Genomic DNA, 22,244 nt, shown 5'->3' on the forward strand with positions numbered 1-22,244 from the left:
GCTTGCATTCTTCTGTGAATTTACATGAAAGCATTATTTTTCCCTCAGACTTAATACTTCTAACATATGAGAATGCATACTGTCTCCTCTGTTTATAAAACCTTAATGAAGCCTTCTGAATCAGAAGTTTTTCTTCAGTAACAAATTTGGATTTTATTAAATAGCCAAGAGACGTTTCAATTTTAACCAATAAAATTACTAATAAGGATGGAGTTGGTCCATTTGCTGCCTTCTTTCCAAAGCAAATCTTGTGTGAGGAAAATATGTGTTTGATGGTGACAAAAGAAGCAATTTTGTCATTACTACTAACCACTTGTGATGGCTCTTAGTGAATATCCCAGTAAGCAAACATCATTGTGGAACATAATTTGAAGGCTTACATATTATCTTTTGACATTTTAACTCTATTAGTTGCATTAAGTCTCCATAATCATCACTGGATAGCATCAAATCTCTGTTGCTGAGACACACAAAATAATGTTTTGTCTAAAGTTTACCCAGCATTTACATTATTAGATATTACTTTACTGTTTATTCCCCCCCTGAGGTAATCTCAAATTCATTCTCAGGATGGACATATCAGCTTCACTAATGTGTCAGGTCAGGCGTTGTTCTCATTCTTCTATATATGTTACCCGCAGGCTCTTTCAATAGCTAGATTGTTTCCCATTAGAAAAAAAAAAAAAAAAGAATATTAAACGAAAATACGATTTCATGAATTCTGATGAGCTGACTCCAGAATTTCCAGGAATAGAGCAGTGACCTTTCCATGGCTCAGCACTTTGTCTCTCATAGCAACCGGCAGCAGAGGAAGACATAAGACCTTCGTATGAAATGCTGCGCATTAACGCCCATATAGCAAGAAGCTTTTTCAGACTCTGGCTACCCATGGACATAGTTGCATGACTTGATTTAGGCCGTTAAAGGTATAAGGAGTCAGAGCCTGGCCTCCTTGGCTATTGGTCTGAATTGTTTTGTTCTTGAAATTTAATCCAATAGCCCCAGAAAACATAGCTCTGCTTTTTATGTATCTAGAGATGGGAGATAAAAATGCTGTCTCCCCATTGTAACACATAATTCCTCTGGTTTCTCTCAGCCTTACCGCAACCTTAGAAGCTTTTCTGATTACCCACTATGGCAGTAAAATTACTGTACATAGCCTGTATCTGGCAGCCTTACCCGTGGTCCTGGAAATCCTGGCTGTCCTGGAGGACCAGGGGGCCCAACTTGCCCAGTGTCTCCTGGTGGTCCATGGGGTCCCATCAGTCCTGGATGGCCCTTATGACCAGGTATCCCAGGTTCTCCTGGAGGGCCCTTTTCTCCTTGAGGGCCTTTTTCGCCTTTGATGCCAGGCTCTCCCTAAGCGAAAAAAACCTGACCTTACCACCACAAAATAAAAGGCAAACTTCTGATTTCCAAGCACTGCAAAACACAAACAGCTGAGCTGGCAGTTACTGAATACAACATCTGGTGCATTACAAATGATCCACAAATTATTACTGATGCTGAATGATTAAAGAGAGGGCTGGGAGAAAAGGGGGAGAGTAGAAGATCTCTACAGGCCACATATCACTCTTAAATGATCCCTTCCCCCAGCCCCTACCTCAAAACAGCTCTTTCTATTTCAATATAATGAGCCATAGAATCATAGAATGGCTTGGGTTGGAAGGGACCTCAGAGATCTAGTTCCAAATTACAGGGCTGCCAACCACTAAATCAGACACTAGATTGGGTTGCCCAGGGCCCCATCCAACGTGGCCTTGAACACATCTAGGGATGGGGCACCCATAAAGAAATAACTAATAATACTCTCCAACCTACCCTCTCTCCTTTGGAGCCAATTTCACCTGGTTTCCCTGGTGCACCCTGCAACAAAATAAGGGTGAGCATGAAAGAATTATCTGTAGTAATAGTAAGTAATAAAGTGCATGCATTCACAATGATTCCTGAGACTGGAGAAAATATATTTCCCTGTTGGTCCCACAGATCTCTGAGATCTGTTTGCTTTCAAATATGAACAAATCAAGGAAAAAAAAACCCAGACATTGTGATGCCACCCAGGTAGCATCCTTGATGTTTTTTTTCCTGAGACACCAGCACTGGTTTGAAACAACTAGGAATCCAACTTACCTCTTTTCCTGGAGGGCCTTTTTCTCCTGGATCACCCTGAGAGACACAGAGAGTGAATTTAGCACCATACTGCAGACTTGGAAGAGAGACCCTACCTTTTAACCACGAGTCTCACTTTGTGTCTACAGCACAAGTTTTCTGCCACACAGAAGTGAGTTTGGAATACTTAACCTTAGCCAACTGCTACAGGTCATTCCTGGAAAGGCACATCTCTGATTTGTAATTTTTAAAAGTCTGTATATAGTGTAAATGTTTGTAAATAAAAGGGAAACCTACCTACAGAACAAGCTGAGATCAGGACAGATCTTTTATTGAAAGTGTGTTCCTGCTTTCAAAAAACTGTATTCCTTTTTCTTACAGATATTTCACAAAGCTTCTTAAGCTTTACTTAGATTTAATCATGGAGTTGCAGACTTACAGAATTATTACAGTTGGAAAAAAATACTAAGACCATCTATTCCCGCCCATTTAGCTTAGGAAGTGCCAATTTTGGAGCCATAATAGTCTAAAGATGTAAAGGAAGTATATTTTTTAAAGAGAAGTATCATCCTGTATGACAGTAGCTGAAGTATGGGATACAGAGCCATGGATAAAGAAACTTTGAGCCTGAAAACTTGCCCATATTTTAAAACTGCATAAAATAACCATAGCTTAAATAAGCACTCCTTCAGGATTTTTTTTCTATCCTCTGCATTCATAATGTGCCAATAAGGCAGAACAATCTTTGCATTTTAGCATTTCAGCAAAAAAAAAGTCACTGCAGTCCTGAAGCACACTGCTAAAATTCTACCCGCTTTCCTATACTATGAATGGAAGGATCCATTTACAATTCACAGACGTGATCATATCTCTAATGTGAGTATGCATAAAGTGTTTTCTCCATAACCTGCAAATACACAGAATAACTTCCACTGTGCCAGCACATACCTATGTATGCATGAGCAGTGTATCTAATCACAGATGTGTGATCACATCAGCTCCAAATTAGGCAGCATCAGACCCACTTGAATGTTCCTTAGGGCCACTTCAGCTTTAAATGGCCACTGCATTTGCTGCCTTAAATTAATTTTCCAGAGAAATATGTCTTTCTCTTCATCACAAAACTCCCTTTTCAATCATTAAATTAAAAAAAAAAAAAAAAAAAAAAGGAAGAAAAAAAAGATTCCTCCTGTGGTAGACTCAGTTCTGCTAGATTCACATGAAAACAATTAGAATCTCATTTTGTCACACCAGAGTTAGAAATGAAAATGAGAACATTTACCTAACATTCAATCTTTTCCATCCTTCAAGTAGAATGTAACATATTTCTCTTGCCTTGGTAGAGCTAAAGATATTGAATTTCAAAGCTGTGGCATTTTCATGTGAATAGGTATTATTTTAGATCACTTTGGGAGCTATCTGGATATTTTAATTGCAGTGTACCTCTGTTGCAGGTAACAAAAGAATTTTCCTGGGAACAGCCAATATCAAGAATAACTGTATTACTATCAGCACTTAAAACTTCCCTATTTAGCCATCCTGGGATTCATGCAGAGACAAAGTCTGAGCAACCCCAAGCCCACGTAAAGAGCACTGATGAACCAGCCTAATTAATGCACACATTACCAGGGCTGACGGACAAGTACCAGTTCCTCAAATGGGGTCACAAGTGTTTGCCCATAAGAGTAATGCTAGTCTCTGTAGTCCAGTTTTCTTCTGAAGTAAGGCATATGGCTTCTGGATTTGTGAGATCTGCCTATGTTTTCTACCTAACTGAAGGTAACTGTCCTATCGTCACTGTCCAACACCCAAAAGCAAGCAATTAGTGCCTCTAATCCATCCCCAAACATACTTACAGGTGGTCCTCGGGGTCCTATGAAGCCAGGGAGTCCTGGGTTGCCATTTTCTCCTTTATTTCCTTTAGGACCCTTTGGACAGAAAGAAGGGAGACACTAGCAGCCCTTTCTCCAACATCTCTTTTCCAGAGCATGCATTTACAGATACATTGGAACACGGAAATCTCCCTGTAGCAGCAGGATTCCCAAAACTGACAAGGAAAGGAAGAGCGAAGAAAAGCAGATTGCAGATATCAGGTCTGCATTATTAACAAGCTGTGTGGGGTCCCTGCGAAAGGTTGATAAGGAAGTGACAGTTACGGAAGTGACAGGAGGTGTGTTCAGCAGCTACTTCTGGATTATAACATGTTGGTGCAGCTGTGGAAATGCTATGATGCACAACAGCAGGGAAGCAGCGCAGATGGTCATATAGTTCAAATCTGAGAATACATTTAACAGACAACAGCTACTGAGCTGCTCCTTTGCTCTTCTTTTCAGCTTCAATTTAAGAAATGTCTGCCTTTTACTTATCTCTTGTGATATTCTGCCAAACTGTCCCTTCTTCGTACAGATCAGGGCAGCTTAAATGTCAGTTCAGGAAACAGATCCATTTCACATATACTTCTGATTTTTTTTAAGTGTTTTTTTTTTCTTTTAACCTTTTCTTTCACAACTTTGTTTGACACCTTCTAATTCAGAATGCAACTTTTCTTCTTAGAATAAAACTTGCTTTTGTTTTAGGCTTGTCTTGTGCCAACAAGGAACCAAGCACGTGGCTTTTGAGTATGCAGTGACTCAAAGTATATGATGCAATGATGAGAAAAATCTGGAGATTTCAGGGGTTCTGCTGTATTGCTGTACACATGCTTAAGCATGAGCACTGTTGAGCAGTATGGACACTGTCAAACAGAAGGAGAAGGTTCCTGGCAAGTGTTGTGATTAATAGTCAGCAATGGTAACGCGACTCATGGAAAAGAAACCCTCATTGTCACAATCATCTTTCTCACTTCTCTTTTTCTTGAAACAGAAATATAATATGTTGGCTTTTCACACTATGTTGCAAAGGAAATCATTGCATTTCCAGACAAGGCTGGAAATAAATGGACTATGTACAGTGCAAGGAGGCACTTCTCATAATAACCTTCATGAAGGAGAGAGGATTCATTTTAATGACAGAGAAGGATACTGATGAGAAGACTGTCTGTTCTGCTGACCAATACTGTCATTGTTTCCCCTTTCCCATCCATCTGACTTTATCCTTTTTCAATCTCTTATGTTATTTTTGGAGTGTAAATCCTCTGAAGCAGAGAGCGCTTTAGTTCTGTGTTTTTGCAGGAAGCTGCCTGACAAAACTGTGGGTCACTACCTGACTGTCTATGTAGGTAATGGAATAACGTGCTGATGATCAAAAACGAACCCGTTTGGCACTCACAGAGCATTCCAGACCACAGCAACACTGGAAAAACATGAGGAGTAACCCAAACAGCCAAAAAGCAGTAAAAGGCACAGGGAGGAAAGGTGGGTATGATGAGAAGAAATGGAGGATGAAGAGGCAACAGAGGATATCCATGTGGTAAAAGACAATGGCAGTGGTCTCAGCAAGGCAGTGAGTTGTGGCAAGGACAAAAAAAAAGCAGCAGCAGTGATTCGTGGCTGCAAAAAGGCTGGTAGCCTGCATCACTTCTACCCCTCCTGTAATCTGCTTGTTACCACCAACTCATGCATAAAAGGTGTTGTTTACTTCTCTGTGAAGTTTTAGGAGAAGGCATCCCAGCAGCAAAGAATCATAGGAACATAGAATGGTTTGGGTTGGAAGTGACCTTGAAGTTCATCAAGTTCCAACCCCCCTGCTATGGGCAGGGACACCTCCCTCTAGACCAGGTTGCTCAAAACCACATCCAGCCTGGCCTTGAATGCTTCCAGGGAGGGGGCATCCACAACCTCTGGGCAACCTGTTCCAGTGTTTCACCATCCTCACAGTAAAGAATTTCTTCCTAATATCTAGTCTAAATCCACACTGTTCCAGTTTAAAACCATTTCCCCTTGTCCTATTGCTACCTGTCCTTATAAATATCCCTCCCCAGCTTTCCCGTAGACTCCCTTCAGGTACTGAAAGCCTCTATAAGACCTCCTCGGAGCCTTCTCTTCTCGAGGCTGAAGAGCCCCAGCTCTCAGCCTGTCCTCGTAGGGGAGGTGCTCCTGCCCTCTGATCATCTTCACAAGAAAAATGCCTTCAGGGCAAATGTCAGCAACAATGCTAAGGTTGCCTTCTGGTACTGCAAGGGCAGGGTACCACAAAGATGAGTGAAGTCTCACTGCAATATTTTTCAGATTCCTTCTGCTATGCCTTCATTTCTATTAGAATTTACCAGCCCAACAAGATGTAATGTCTAGGTGGGCAAAGGGAAAGAAAAGCCCTGCACTGCAAGAGGTACTGCTGGATAGAAAGGTTCATTTGCATGGATGTGCTGAATCCTGAACAATTTTCAGCAGCAGAACACAGAAAAAAACCCTTCTTTCTCTGTTCGTTACAGCACTTCATTACCATTCTCTTCTTCCACACAGGATGGCCCCAGGGGATTCATTCTGCTCCGTGATCTTGGTTTACTGCCCACTACCTGCTTTTCCCCCATGTGCCTGGGGAGAATTTCTCTACTGCTGCTATTCCTCCATGGCAGCCTGCCAGCTCCCTGAAGCCCTCTCCTTTCTTGTGACAGCTCTCTGCTGGCTGCAGACTCTCTGCTTGGCAAAATTAAATCAACTGGCAAAGATGAGGCATGCCAATCTTTTCTCCATGCTGGGTAATCAATCATTTCCTTTTTCTTTTTTTTTTTTTGGATAAAAAAAAGATGACCCAGCTAGCAGCTCAATTCCAGGAATGCAGCCAAAACCCCTCTGATATTATGGCCAGTCAATGATTTTCAGGTCACTGACCTCTACCTTCAGACACTGCAACTTGACGGACTGTAAGCAGCTACATATAAACCACCACATCTATACTTCATCAGTCACCTCTCCCTGACATAACTGCTTGCTGGATGAATTTCCCTTTGTGGTACTTACTGGGTTACCTGCTGGGCCAGGTTCTCCTGCAGATCCAGGCAATCCATTCTTGCCCTGGGTGAAAAGGAAAAAGGTTAGAGAAATAAACCTTCCTATGTTCAAAAAATCCCTGTTTCCAATGACTGAGATAGGTTCTGCAAACCACTTTTCAGGTGTGTCCACCATCATTTGATTGCATCGGCCTTTTTTACTGTCAATATTCAAAAGCATACCTTATGCTCTTTATTAGAGAAGAAACAAAGCAGACGGAGAACAAAATAAATTGATACTTTGCCCTTCACCATACAAAAATCCATGTAGCTCTCCTCTAAAGAAGAACATGTCTTGGAATGACAATAAATTCCATTTTCTCAAACATTTTTATGCATTTCTGGTGTTGTGCAGGGGCATGACCCATTAGTGAATGATGCTAGCAGTGCAGAAATAATGAGATAAATTATAAGGTAGACAGAGGAGCTTTCCATATGTTCCTACAGTATAATCTAACCCTCTACCCTCCCAGCTCCAAGGGACCTGCCATTGCAGCTCCTGGTATTGCTGGCTGAATCAGCACTTTGCCCTGATTATGGAATGTGTTGTAAAATTTGTTTCACTAGCAGATCTTCCCAGAAGGAAAAGAAATCACTCTTGTTATAACACATTAAAGATGTGCCCATGTTCAGCAACTGAGATATGCATTCAAATTTGGAAAGGATTGAATTTTAAAAGAAAATTGAAAAGCCTATTAAATTAATACAAGCAATTTCTCAGCCACTCCAAATGACACTTTCAGAAATGTTAACTAAATTGCCATTTCTCCACTGAAGATGTAATCAAACTCTACACGTGTTCAATTAAACAAATGTTTTTCTGAAAACTATGCTTTTTTAAAATCAGGAGAAATTATAGAAAAATATGACAAAATGAATAGTATCACAACAGGATCCCAGATATCTCAAACTGGGCACTTGAAACTATTGTCTGCCTTTGAAAACCACATGCAGAGGCCCTGTGATAAGAACTGATTTGCCAGTAGCAAGTCTGGAATATGAGAATTTCTGACATTGCAATCTTGGTAGAAACCAAGATCATCAAGTCCAACCACAACCTAACCATACTACCCTCACTCTAACAACCCAGAGTTTAAACGAGCTTTCCCACACAAGTCAGAAACTAACACTACTTTGTGTTCCACATTAGTCCTCATCAGTTTCCATCAATCTAGTTCTAATTTGTTTTTCCCAAATTAGGTAGTATTTCATCAAACATCACCTGGATCTTGCATAGCATTCTTCTTCCAAACCAGAGGACTGGACTGCAGAACACCCCCACTAGATACCACCAGAAACTGCTTATCAGAAGAAAAACTCACCGGCTGCCCTCTGAGTCCTCGAGGACCCTGTGGTCCTATGGGGCCAGTATCACCCTAAAATGAAGAAAAGTATCTTGGTGAGTAGGAAAGATCTGATAAGGAGGCAAACAAGCCACCATTTTAAAACGTTCCTATTAAATTAAACTGTTCATGTATTAAGGAAAAACAAGAAAAGCTTCACTGCCCCCTTCCAGTTATCCATGACTAGCCTCTTGAATTGTAAACATTTATCACCCAGTGCAGTCTGATCACAAGCAGAACACATCAGCATCGTCTGATGTTAAAGCTGGATTCCTCAGGGACTGGAAGTCCTTTGCTCTCCCTTAAGCAAACCCTAAGACCCGTTTCTACCTTCCCTGAGGGTTCCCCTAAGCCTATCTTCCGTTTTACTTTGTAGGGTACTATTGACAGCACGACAGCTTTTCAGTGACATTAGGGGGTGCAAGTGAGAAACCACTTCCCCAGATCCCATGGCAATGGCATATCAACCACTTGGTACATTGCTGAGCAGCTGCTGCAGAATGCTGCTTCAGTTATACTCTCCAGAGACTTTGCTGTGCGACTGCATTTGACGCTAATAATGTCAAAGGATCTGTTTGTACCATCTCTCTTTGCTCTGAGCAGTAGCATCTTATTCCACATGTATGTCATAGATTTTGCTTCAGCTCTGAATGCAGTAAGGTACAGCTTTTGCAGAGCAAGCGGAACGGACCCTGTCCCAGTGGGATCTGCAGAACGAAACACAGTTTGGAGAGGAGTGGCAGAAAGCACGCCCATGGCTACACAGCACAGCCTGCAATTCAGACAATACAGCTCTCCCTCCTCTTCCAAAGATATCCCTGATATTTATGTGTCAGCAGCTGAGTGGAGAGAAAAGCCCTCAAATTTATCGGTACTTTAATGAGCTTTACACAAATCATTCCCTGTGCGCTGCTGCAGTAATTTACCCTTTATTTCAGTTTCCGCAGTTGTTTTTAGGGAGGGGTCACTGTGAATGATTTTTTTTTTATTTGTCAGGGAGAAGACGAATATGTGCTCAAAATAGTACACTTACATCCTTCCCTGGTGGCCCCTCACGCCCAGGAGGACCTGTCGCACCTGGTTCCCCCTGCAATTCAGCGAAAAAGAAAGAGAAATCAGCTCAAGGTCAGTGGCAGACCCGTAACACCACTGCATATGGTGTGGGGTTTTGACAATACTGGACTGACCTCAGTGAGGAATTTCTGAAGACAATAAGAGCCTTGCACATCATACATGAGACACAGCTTGCAAAAATAACTCAGAAGCATCGTCTGAAAGTGATGCACAGGGCAGTACACTGTTTTCTAGTAGAATATTGCTGCTAGTGTAGTAACTGAAACCTACCAACATATTCATGGTATTGAAACTATTGTAACGAAGAAGAGATTACAAGCTCCAGCACTGGATTGCTCAGCTAAGCTACTCCAAGCAAAATATTTTCCTTCCCTATGGAGAGTCAGCATTAATTAGGCAGAGAGAAATTCAGTTTTGTATTCCACTGTCTACATTAAGGAACATTTTGTACTGCATTGCTCAGAAATGAGAACAACTTTACATGCAGGACTTGAGTTTTGGGCTTCATTATGCATAGGCTACTAAGCCAAATGGCTGAAGACATTTCTGCTCTCATTTCTTTATGTTTTGTCTCTGAACGTATTCTGCATGTCTTAGGCATTTCTGGAGGAGAGCTGATACTCATTCAGTGGGTGCAGTAAGGTTCCTCAGCTTGTATGTCAGTAGTTTTACAAGTAAGATGCTTTGTGGAGGCCTCCTGTGAAGATTTCTCACAAAGGTCTATCTCAAAGGGAGTATCAGAGGACTGAGGTCTACCAGTTGCCTCACCTTACCTGGGAGCAGAACTTCAATTCACACTACCTTTCTACAAAGGACCACCATGCATGCAGTGCACGTTGCTTACCCGTGGACCTGGGGGCCCTGTATCTCCTCTCTGTCCTTTAAAGCCCTGAAAAAGAGAATTAAATAAACAATTGCTCATTAACCCAACACATGAAGCAGTGAGAATGTTCTATCTTGAATATGAACTTAATAACTGTCCCAGAAGTCCTCCTCCTCAGGGCTGCTCTCTATCCACTCATTGCCCAGCCTGTATTTCTGCTTGGGATTGCCCCAACCCAGGTGCAGGACCTTGCCCTTGGCACTGTTGAACTTCTTGAGATTCTCTCTCATTTCTCTCAAACCTATCAAAGTGCTTCTGGATGGCATCGCATTCCTTCAGCATGTGAACAACATCCCACAGTTTGGTGTCATCCACAGACTTACTGAAGGTGCGCTCAGTCTTGTCATCCATGTCACCAACAATGGATGTTCACATCAGTAAGAGTTATCATCTCTTTGACAAAAGCTTCCTAGCTACAGTACAGAAGAGTTACAGGACTGAACCTACCGGTAAGCCTCTGGCACCCTCCTGGCCTGGGAGGCCTGGTTCTCCAGGTTTTCCCTATGGGAAACAATCACGTTCATGTTAATGAGAGCCTCAGGTCCATCCCTCTGCTGTTGAAAACTCTTCCCTCTTCCCACTCTTCCTCCTTACGTGCACTGAGAACTGACTACCTGGTGTTTCTCCAGCAACATCTGTATCTGAGCATGCAAAAAGGACAGTAGTGACAGAGACATTTCCATACCTGCACTGTCATGAACATAGACTTCAAACTTCAAAGGTACTTATACCTTTGGATTGATGTACCTTTACAATGTTTTTCTTTCAGAGAGATAATGCACACAACTACAGCAATACTTGCTCAGCACGTACAAAATCAGTATCTGCACACAGAAACCAGCTGTTTTGTTGGAAGCACACAACCTGCAGCTGTTGTGACACGCATTCCTCCATTCCCCTAAATGACTGGGGACTTGGCTTTTTACAGAAGCACTAAGTCCCATTTGACAAGTCACAGAAAGAGGCTGGCAATGCCAGACACTGAAAGCACATTCCTCTTCTAAGAAACACAGAGGCAAGAAATAACATTCACTGCTCAATTTATTAACATTTCCTTTTAGCTGACAACTTCATGGCTCAGCCTTTTTTTTTCCCTTCAATAAATGCAAGAATAGACAAAGTAGAGAACATCAAATATAAACCTCTCTAATCCTGGACAACAGAACCATTACAGAGCAACTCAGCAAAGGCTTTCTTTTAAGACACCTCCTCTAAACTTTTTATGCTCTATAATCTTCTACCTAAAAATGGAATCCTTAGATTTAATGTTACAAGACAATCTTCTTTCTTCACAATATTTGCAGTACTTGTAAAGGTTTTAGAGTATTTATGGTAGTTGTGAAAGAACCCAATTTCTTTTCAAGAATCCTAGAGAGTGAATCTTACAAATTGCTCAAGACAATATAGCCCCGCTGGTGTCAAAAAAAGATGTGCCAACAGATTTCCTGCCCCCACTGAGCCCATAGATAGGCAGCTGCGAAAGTAATAACTGGATGTGGCCTGTGATTGCCTGTGTGAAAAACCTTTAAATTACATTACCGGTTCTCCAAGAGATCCTGGCTTGCCATCTTTGCCATCATTCCCAGCAATACCCTATTAATGAAATACACAACAAGGTATAACAAGGAGTCTGCAGGAGAGATCAGTATACTTGTGTCAATATGAAAACTCAAAATAGCACCTCTGCTTCATTGTTGCTGTATTTAATTTTGCCTAATGCACCAGAAATTTTGTTTTTCCTATAGTTCAGACATAAACTTTTTCTGCCACATCTCTGTAGGGAAACATTCTGTGCTTTCTCCCTATTCAGTACGGCAATCCTAAGGGGCTTCCTCCTTCTCAGCAAGGCAAGCATGCCAACAGTCTTAAAAGAGGATTCTAAAGCCAGCTGTTATGAATCATTATAATGCCATTATAATGGCATTCACCTAGACTACTTTACACTAGAAATAGCTCTAGCCCTACACCAATAAGGGAAAAAAACCAAAACCAAACTAAATGTTGTACTGATACCCTTTCCAGAAGAAAAGTGTTTATGCCCAAGATGCACTTGAGTCAGTGCAAAAGAATCATTTCAACTATGGATTGAGAGGAAGATGGTATTCCAGACTATGAATCATTTGCTTACACTGGTGCTAGTACATTAATTTTGTGCTCTGCATACGAATATTTATGCAAAAAAAAAACAACCAAAAAACAAACAAACAAACAAAAAGGCAGATGAAGAACAGGTCTGTTTAGGGAGTTAACACTTAGATTTGAAGTGATCAAATACAGCACTCATGGTGTCTTGGACCAAGGACATAGCACCAACATTACTGGTATCCCTTAAAGATCATGCACAGCTTTCAAAGCATCTCAGAAATCTGTTTGGTTTATGTCCACATGTGCTTACAAACAGCTTTATGTACTGAATGAGAAGGAGCTGAACTGCACTCACAGGAAGTCCAGGAACACCTGGTGGGCCCTGTGGACCTGGAGGGCCATCTTTACCCTGGAAAGAAAGTAGAAGCACAAACGTTCAGATGAGTTTCTCAGATGCTTCTCATATAAAGATCAAAAGCAGTGCTTGACGTGGTCCCACTGTGAGAATCTGGTCTTGTAGCTCATACCATGCTGTGTTTGAGTTTTCATGAGTTCATTTCTGCTTAAATTTGAAAGTTTTTACACAGAAGATCCAGTATTATCTTTAAGTTGTTACAGTTAGAGAAACCACTAAAATCATCAGAATTTTCTTCTTCAGTTTAGTTATATTTAGCACTGAGTGCTTAGCTTCTTTCATGAAGCATCCAGCCAGAAAACAGGTCTACATTTTTTATCTCTTGAATCGGCAGTTATGAGAATTGCCCCGTTGACTGTCCCAAGAGAGAAATCTCCACTTATTCATAGAATCATAGAACGGTTTGAGTTGGAAGGGACCCCTGGAGGCCATCTAGTCCAACTCCCCTGCAATGAACAGGGACACCACAGCTACATCCGTGTGCTCAGAGCCCCATCCAGCCTGACCTTGGACGTCTCCAGGGATAGGATACAGGTCTCGCAAAAGCATACAAGGTCTTTCAAATTATTTCAACCTTAATCACCCATTTGAAAGGGAAGTTCAGAAAGCCTGTCCATGCAGTCTGTGCCCTCTCTGATGGTATTGCTCACTGATTCCACAACAGCCACCAGAAGCACAGTTACTGGGTCCCTTCTGTTTGAAACAGATGCACAAAATGTGTCTTGCTCTCTAGGAAACAATGCTCCAGAAATTAATCACAGAATTACACAGTCCTCAATCATGATTTTTTTTCCTTTTCACACTTAGGTAAGCATCAATCAGATTCCAATCAGATTATCCTTCTCTCTACAGTTTTCTGATGCATTAGCAAAGATAGACACATGAGAGGTACAACAGCCTCCTTAGATGGTAGGCCAAGAGTGCACTGAAAAAGTTCCATGTACTGGATATTTCATTCTGGCTAATTTGGAGGAACAGGAACAGAGTAATCTGCTGTTATCTGTGGGGGTCCTACTTGCAGGTATAGAGTTGCTTCAGATTGGATAATGTGGGGAGCTTTCAAAGGACATTAATTCAGTTGCAGCTCAGCTTTTCCACAGACAAAAAGCTAGGTAAAGCTAGTGATGAAACACAGCTTAGAGCTTACAATGTCTCCTGGGTTTCCTGCTGGTCCAATTGGCCCTGGTGCCCCATCTGGTCCCTAAACAAAACAAAGCAGAAACAACATGAATAATTAACACATTTTGTACATTTGTCAGCGCACTCCCTACCACCCTAGAACCACAGGTCCATGCAGACAGAGAAAAAAGGCACATCAGGAAAAATAATCTATTGGAACATTGCAACTTGTTCTCCATTGACAAGATCAGTTTTATTTTTCACATTTCAGTTGACTCCATTCACACTTTCTTCACGACACCCAAGAGGATGTCATGGGATAGCTTTGAGAGCTTTTTTCCTACCAGAATAGGCTTATGGTTGTGGCAGTAAATGTTCCCATATTACCAATTTCTCTTAAAAATATACTTCTTGAAATGAACTTGCAGAAGTGCAAATGACCCACAAAGGGGGTCCATGTATTGTCTTGGTGGTAAAGCATTCTGTAGCCTCTAGGCACCGCTACTATCTGAAAGCAGAATTTTAACCCAGTCTTTTTTTTTCCAGTACCTACTGTCCTTTAGGTGTTACAATGTAAACTCAGCTTCAAAGAGACTATGCTGATCCCCGGAAAAGACAAATGCTGAAAACCCTTATCATAGCAAAGTCAAACTGCTCTGCAAGCAGAGTAGTTATGTGAGTAGTAATGACTGTAGGCAAAGACAGAAGGTTTGGAAAGAAAAGCCCTTTGCTCAGGAAAAGTCCCTTCTCTTGGAGAGTATAAGTGGTGATATCACAAGCAGGAGAGCAAAGTCATTTCAGCTTTGCTTCTGCGATGACACCCCAGTATTACGACTTTATATATGCAAAGAAGCATAACTGTATTTGTGGAGAGAGCAGAACAAGAAATAACGATTGTGATGCAGCAGGACACATGTAAAAGGCCTCAATTCAAAGGTAACCCAGAGGATACAAAAAATTGGAGAAAATTCGCTCTCATATTACTGAATAAAACTGAAAACTAAAACCACTGTTAGATCTGCAGGCTCCAGACTGACAACTTATTCTGCCTATAAGTAAACACCTATACATGTACTACTAAGTACTCTCTGTGGAAGAGTTTTCATGATCATTGCCTTGTATAAAGAGAGTGACTGAAGCTTAGCATCAATTTACAGAGTGAGATGAAGCAATCAGTGAAAAGAGGCTGATGTATTTAATAGCAATTATCATGAGCGGAGAAATCTATGACACTCAAGGGACCATTAGGAACGCACTGGAAAAGAAAAATTCACTGTGCAGACAGGTGAGAATGGCCCTTTCTGCGTCTGTTGTTATTAGTAAGGAAAATATAAGACTATCTGCTTTGCAACAGAGGAACTTACAGGTGGGCCAGGGTTTCCAGGAGCCCCTGCAAAGCCGGGCATTCCAGGGTGTCCCTGCAAAACAAAAAGAGAGACTTTATACGTTATTCATATTTCTATTTGTATGTAGCTTAATTGATCATTGGGCACTGTGAGGTAACACCAAAATGAGACAATACACGGAGTGCTGGCTATAAGGAAATAATGGACTGCAGCTTTTTAAATCAAAGTGCTGGTTTTCAAAGTATGCACTTCAGTAATAAACAGAGCTAGATTTAAAGTGTTCTTTCTGTAATATGCATTTCACAGTATGTTAACAAGAGCTGAGAACAAATACTGTGGGAGAAGACCAGGCTGGAAATCGAGGTTGTTTAAAATATCCTACAATTTTCTTTGAAGACTGGATTTGCATCTTAAACTACTGACTCAGCCCTTGACAAAAATAAGTGTAAACACTTTCTCCAATTTCAACCATTTTCTTTCCTGTGGCATATCCTATAAGAGTCCATCACCTTCTAGGATAAATAGCAACACTGGCCTTTTCAGTCCAGAGGTGTTTAATCTCCTGGACCTTGTGTAGATGTTAGCTGGGGAAACGAACAGAAGTTGGGCTCTGCAGACAACTGAATGTATTTAGTTTAGAGGTGAGGAAAAATTATCTTGGAATCCAGCAAAACAAGACAGGGAAGATTTATGCTGAAGATTAGAAGGGAGTCCTGAGGAGGACTACTACAGTCCCCATCTTTAGTAAAGTCCATTTGAGGCTTAGCAGTGACGGACAGCTCCCTTCTTTCTTGTCTATCTCCAATTAGTTTGATTCTTCAGCATTAAAGCTTCTGTTGATGATGAAGGAATCAGAGATGGCACTCTGGAAAGCATACTTAATTTTTACCTGTTCACCTTTTTCTCCTGCATCCCCAGTTATACCACGGTCTCCTTTAGCACCCTTGATAATGGAAAAAAAAAGTCACTGAAAGTCACTTCAATTCCATATTTTATTAGCTTTTTTACTTATTTCTTAAGGCACTTGGTCATCCGAGCATAAAATACACAAGTAAGAACTGAACCCTGCTCGTGCTCCTCTTAAATTCTGCCCTAGATTTTCTCTATCAATACTGGAGCTAGCAATATATGGGAAAATGGTCTTTGAACAGACCCAGGATAGCCTTTTACTTACATACATATATATATATATCTTTAGCTCAGGGACACGAAGAACACATAAACAGCCTTAAAAATAAAAAGGCTGTTAGGCAATGTACTAAATGGGACTTTGGTAAGGAATCAGTCAGCCCACTAAAGGCATCTACAGTACCAGGTACTAATCTCTTTTCCCTTCAGGGCCAACAGCGTCAAAACCAGCATTTCTAAGGTGCAACCAGAAAATTAATGCCCAGAATATGCCCTCCTCTCTCTCTGTGTCTCTGACAACAGAGCAGAAGCAACTAACTCAAAAGTAGATGTCTGTATTATCTGTGCTTACAGTAGGTTAAGGGCAAGATGAATCTCATACAGCAAAAAATACAGAGAGGCTAGAGATACAAATTATGACCTGAATAATGCAGAGGACACTAATGAATTGCAGGCCATTGGAATGATTTTCTGGTTCACTGCATGAGAGCTAGGAGACAAATAGGGAAGGGAGAGCTGTACCAGTATGCATGGTGTTGGTAAAGACTACATATTGCACTTTCAAAAGGTCAGAGCTCTCTAGATTTTTCACTATAAGGAGCCTCCTCAAATATTTGGAAAGGAGTCACAGTGACAGGATTTATCTTTGTGTCTTCTGAAAAGTTTTACAATATTTGCTCTTAACATTTACAAATTCTGTGAATTTGCCAGTTTACTGAGTGCAAGTTAGACTATTTATCAATTATTTGATTTTATATTATGCACATGTACAGTTTAAGAGTAGTCTTGTTATTTCAACTAAACAGGCTAAGAAGCTGTTGAGAAGAAGCTCTCTCTGCTGTGAGAGCTGGGGCTGCTCAGCCTGGAGAAGGCTCCAGAGAGACCTTATAGCAGCCTTCCAGCAGCTAAAGGAGACCTACAAGAAAGTTGGAGAGGGATTCCTTATCAAAGAGTACAGTGATAAGAGAAGGAGTAGTGGCCTTAAACTAAAAGAGATTAGATTTAGATTAGCTATAAGGAAGAAATTCTTCACTATGAGGATGGTCAGGCTCTGGAAGAGGTTGTCCAGAGAAGCTGTGGATACCCCATCCTTGGAGGTGACCAAGGCCAGGTTGGATGGGACCCTGGGCAACCTAACCCAGTGGAAGGCATCCTTGCCAACAGCAGAGGGCTGGAAGTAGATGATCTTTAAGGTCTCTCCCAACCCAAACCATTCTATTCAGTCTCGCTACCCAGACTGTCACATTTACATAGCATTAAAGAAAGCAGCATATGAGAGTCTCAGACTACCTGGGTTTTCCACCAGTTATTGTCTTTATGGAGTGCTAACACCTTTGAAATTTTAATCTTGGAATGTACTCTCATTTTGATCAGCCTTAATGTTTGCTTTTGAGACTCTACTGCTCACCTTCAGCACACTTTAATTTGCGAGATTTAAAATTAATTTATGAATCAGTATTAGTTTGTCCTACACTAATAAGTGCAAATACAAAGATGTTAAAATAGCAGAAGTTGTTTTAGACAGTAGGTCAGGATGCAGGGAAGTATGGAGGGAACCGTGGCCTTCATGTCTTCGCTCTCCCTCCACTGATTTGTTTTATTTCACAATAGGCAGTTTTAAAGGTTTTGACTGACCAGGCACTGGCACTGTGAACTGAATGCTGACAGAGCTATTCGTGGGAAATGCTCAAAATGTGATATTATTGGAATCCTTCAGACTATGTCCCTAAATCATGAGGCAGAAAGATACATCTGAACCAAGTCGTTCATTTTACGACATATTTCAGGGAGCACTCAGAATCTATGGCTAAAGCAGTTACTGCAGATAGTGTGTTTGGAGGCCACCCTTTAATTTAAAGGGATTCCAACGTGTGGGATATAGACAGGAAAGGATCAATGTAGGAAAAGGATTACTGCTGAAGCTTTGATTTCTTGCTCACCTGATTTGGACTGACAGTTAACTCTGAGTTCCATCTCTCTCATCAAAATATTAGTGAAATGAAATTCTTCATCAAGAATCAAACCCTTTATATTTTTTTTTATTTGTTTGTTTTTGTGAACAGAGGGATGTAGAAGATTGTATTTACATGTATGCAACAGTGTTCATGTAGAGAGCTGTGCAGTTTTCTGTACCTGTGGGACTCCACTGAACTGCCAGTGCAGGGCCCACCCAATAGGTCAGTTCTACTCCTTCACATAGGGATGGGTCCTACCAAGATGCTGTGTCACCAATGCTCTAACTAATCACAGATAATTTCTGTTTAGAACACTGAAGATCAACCAACCTTTTGGCCATCCAGCCCAGGTGGGCCTGCAGGACCTCTGGGACCAGCACTTCCCTGCAATGCAGAAGAGGCAGAGGTAAATACTAGTTTCTTACAGATCAAGAAGGTGGAGCCTATCATCCTTGCCTCCTCAGTGCTAGGCTCACCAAGGTGGACAGGCCACCTTTATGCTCAGTACTGCAGATTGATTTGTTCTCCAGCACCTACTGTACTATACAGATCTTTTTGCATATAGCATTGAAAGGTTCATCAGCACATTATGTATGCCTCTTGGTTAACCTACAATGCCTAACACTACAGCTGGCTCTTTCCCAAACAAGCTAACCCTTAGGAAATCTTTGTGGTTATATATAGCAGCCTTGGCCACTGCTGGAAACACACAATCTCAAAGGGAAGCCACAACAAGAGTGCCACACAAGGATTAATTACAAGGGAATCTCCCACCTGAAAAAGTCTGGACCCATCTCGCCAAAACCCATATGGTACAGTATGGTCAAGATCTTAAGATTAATTAGAATAACAAAATTCTCTGTTTGGCTTTTTACAGGAGCGTCTGGTTTCCCGGAACAGTAAAATTTTGATTTTTTTCTTCCAAATTCCTCCTTGCAGTTCAAATGGGATACATCAAAGCTCACTGCGGACAGATGGGTCAAAATCTCAGTTACACCACACACTTTTTCACTCACTTGTATCCACTTTGTAGAACCATAGAGATCTACTAGCATGATTAATGGAGGAAAACTGAAACCAAGAACATCAGATGAGCCTTTCTAGGGCTGTGAAATAATACAGGATCTCTGGATAGTAGAGAGCCATCACTTTTCCTCTCACTCTGTTCTGACAGATAACTGAAAAGGTTAAGGGATTAATTTCAGTACATGTCATTTATTAAAAACCTTTAACCTCCTTCCTTTATTTCAAGTCCTCTGCAGAATTTGTGTCTCTTAAACAGCAGCTACTTCTAACACTTCCCTTAGGCATCCTTGTAGCCAGCAGAAAATCCACATAATGATCACAGCTCAATCAGCAATGTACTCTACTCACTCTTCAGTCACTGCTCTCAACTTTCTGTTCACACACCACTGCTATTTCTCCTTCTGAACAATGAGCACAACTGAAAAATAGCTGTGTTATTTGGTTTCTCCTACAGAGTAGACGGTGGACAAGAACAGGTGGACAGGTAGTGTTTTCCTCTATCCCTTCAGTGGAAGTGAAGGATATTGAGAGGACCAGGAAAACCCATCTCATAAATACATGGCTGACAGGCTGGTGCAGTCACAGGAGTTTTGGTTTTTTTGACCATGGGGTGGTTTACTTCTTGCCTGTCCTGATGACTGCAGATGGGTCTCACCTGTCTCAAAGGGGAAAACAGATCCCAGCCCAGGAGCTGGCAGGGCTCATTGAGATGGTGTTAAACTAGGTGTGAAAGGGGAAGAGAATAAAATGAGGCTCACTAAAGATGAATCTAGGGAAATGATGATGGGATTGGGAGTGAGGCAAATGGCTCAGCTGAAGTGCATCTACGCCAATGCACACAGCATGGACAACAAACAGGAAAGAGCTGGAAGCCATTGTGTGGCAGGCAAATTATGACTTAGTTGTCAGTCATTACTGAAATATGGTGGGATCGGTCCCACAACTGGAATGCTGCAGTGGATGGCTATAAGCTCTTCAGAAGGAAAAGGCAAGAAAGGAGGGATGGTGGCATGGCTTCCTGTGTTATAGACTGTTTTGATATTGTTGAGTTTGGGGATTGCAGTGATAAGGTTGAGTCTCTATGTGTAAGGATCAGAGGGAGGGCCAACAAGGCTGACATCCTGGTGGGGGTCTGTTATAGACCACCTAAACAAGGTGAAGAGACAGATGAGGTGTTCTGTGAGCAGCTGCTAGAAGCGTGATCACCAGCGCTTGTTCTCATGGCAGACTTCAACTTCCATGATAAATGCTGGAAATACAATCCAGAACAGTCTAGGAGGTTTCTAGAGTGTGTGGGAGATAACTTTCTGATACAGCAGGTAAGAGAGCCTACTGGGGAGGAGCCCTGCTAGACCTGCGGTTCACAAACAGAGAACTAATGGGAGATGTGGAGGTCAGGAGCTGTCTTGGGCAGAGCAACCACAAAATGATAGAGCTCTTTATTCTTAGTGAAGTCAGGAGGGGGGTCAGCAAAACTGCTACTTTGGACTTCTGGAGGGTGGACTTTGAACTATTCAGGACACCAATAGGGAGGGTCCCTTGGGAATCTGTCCTGAAAGGTAAAGGTCTCCTGGAAAGCTGGTCATCGTACTCAGCTTTGGTGAGGCCACACCTTGAGCACTGTGTTCAGTTTTTGGCTGCTCACTACAAGAAAAATATCAAGGCTCTGGAGCATGCCCAGTGGAGAGCAATGAAGCTTGAGAAGGGACCAGAGCACAAGTCTTAAGAAGCTGAGGGAACTGAGATTGTTTAGTCTGGAGAAAAGGGGGTTCAGAAGAGACCTTTTGGCTCTCTACAACTACCTGAAAGGAGGGAGTGGTGAGGTGGAGGTCAGCCTCTTCTCCCAGGTAACTAGTGATAGGACGAGAGGGAATGGCCTCAAGTTGTGCCAGGTGAGGTTCACATTGAATCTTAGGAAAAATTTATTCTCCGAAAGAGTGGTCAGGCTCTGGAACCGGCATCCCAGAGAGGTGGTTGAGTCACCGTCCCTGGAAGTGTACAAGAAACATTTAGATGTGGCACTAAAGGCCATGGTTTAGTGAAGAAATATTGGTGGTAGATGGACAGTTGGGCTAGATGATCTTTGAGGTCTTTTCCAACCCTGGCAATTCTGTACTTCTATGAAGAAGAGTTAGTTTGCATCTCCTAAATTCCCTGCTATTCCATGAACCAGCAGGTCCCTAAGCTTTGAATTTCAGAATTGGGAAATACTCAGCCATTTCCACATACATGCCTTTCAAGAGGCTCATAACATGTCAAAGGGAAAAAATGTAACTATTACTATTCAGGTGCTTCTAGTACAGAAAAAGCCAACCAAGGATACTTATATCACTACAAGCAAGGCAGAGATGGCCTTGGTCTATCTATGATCATAGCAGCAGCTGAAATCCAGTCCACTGACTCCAAAGACAGCTATAAAAGAATCAGTGCATTGTAACTGAAAATAAAAATAAATAAAAAAAAATCAATCAATCAATTAAAAATATTGTAAGAAAAAATTGGTTAAACCAAATCCAAGGGATGACCACTTCCCTAGCTCTCTTACCATTTTCCCATCCTGGCCATCTCTACCCGGTGGTCCTCGGAGACCTCTGTCACCTTTGAAACCTGGGATGCCTGGCAGTCCTGGTGGGCCAGGAGGGCATTCAGTGCACACATCCTAGGAGAGAACATTGAGAAATAAATTAGCACCAGACTGAAGACATCTCGTAGAGCCTGCAGACAATGAATATGAATGCAGCAGTGAGGAGCTAGCGTAACCTGTAGGCCATCGCATTTTGACCGCACCAAGGAGTACCTGGGTTACTATGACATACACTGAAGTGAGGTTAGTG

The 22,244-nt window shown here is 41.7% G+C and overlaps 1 protein-coding gene across 3 annotated transcripts in view; it reads right to left on the reverse strand.

The window, feature by feature from the left end:
• Positions 1 to 22,244, reverse strand: part of COL22A1 (collagen type XXII alpha 1 chain) — a 230,283-nt gene that overhangs the window by 8,204 nt on the left and 199,835 nt on the right. For all 3 annotated transcript variants that reach the window (XM_021388269.1, XM_021388270.1, XM_021388271.1), the window contains exons 46-61: positions 21,956 to 22,069; positions 18,715 to 18,768; positions 16,191 to 16,244; positions 15,320 to 15,373; positions 13,984 to 14,037; positions 12,777 to 12,830; positions 11,876 to 11,929; positions 10,784 to 10,837; positions 10,298 to 10,342; positions 9,413 to 9,466; positions 8,359 to 8,412; positions 7,008 to 7,061; positions 3,966 to 4,037; positions 2,131 to 2,166; positions 1,822 to 1,866; positions 1,180 to 1,359 (exon numbers count right to left, since the gene is read on the reverse strand). In XM_021388269.1, the coding sequence (XP_021243944.1) occupies positions 1,180 to 1,359; positions 1,822 to 1,866; positions 2,131 to 2,166; positions 3,966 to 4,037; positions 7,008 to 7,061; positions 8,359 to 8,412; positions 9,413 to 9,466; positions 10,298 to 10,342; positions 10,784 to 10,837; positions 11,876 to 11,929; positions 12,777 to 12,830; positions 13,984 to 14,037; positions 15,320 to 15,373; positions 16,191 to 16,244; positions 18,715 to 18,768; positions 21,956 to 22,069 (1,032 nt within the window). The remainder of the gene's footprint in view (positions 1 to 1,179; positions 1,360 to 1,821; positions 1,867 to 2,130; positions 2,167 to 3,965; positions 4,038 to 7,007; positions 7,062 to 8,358; positions 8,413 to 9,412; positions 9,467 to 10,297; positions 10,343 to 10,783; positions 10,838 to 11,875; positions 11,930 to 12,776; positions 12,831 to 13,983; positions 14,038 to 15,319; positions 15,374 to 16,190; positions 16,245 to 18,714; positions 18,769 to 21,955; positions 22,070 to 22,244) is intronic.

The sequence above is a fragment of the Numida meleagris genome, chromosome 2 (assembly GCF_002078875.1).
Source record: "Numida meleagris isolate 19003 breed g44 Domestic line chromosome 2, NumMel1.0, whole genome shotgun sequence".
Lineage (NCBI taxonomy): Eukaryota > Metazoa > Chordata > Aves > Galliformes > Numididae > Numida > Numida meleagris.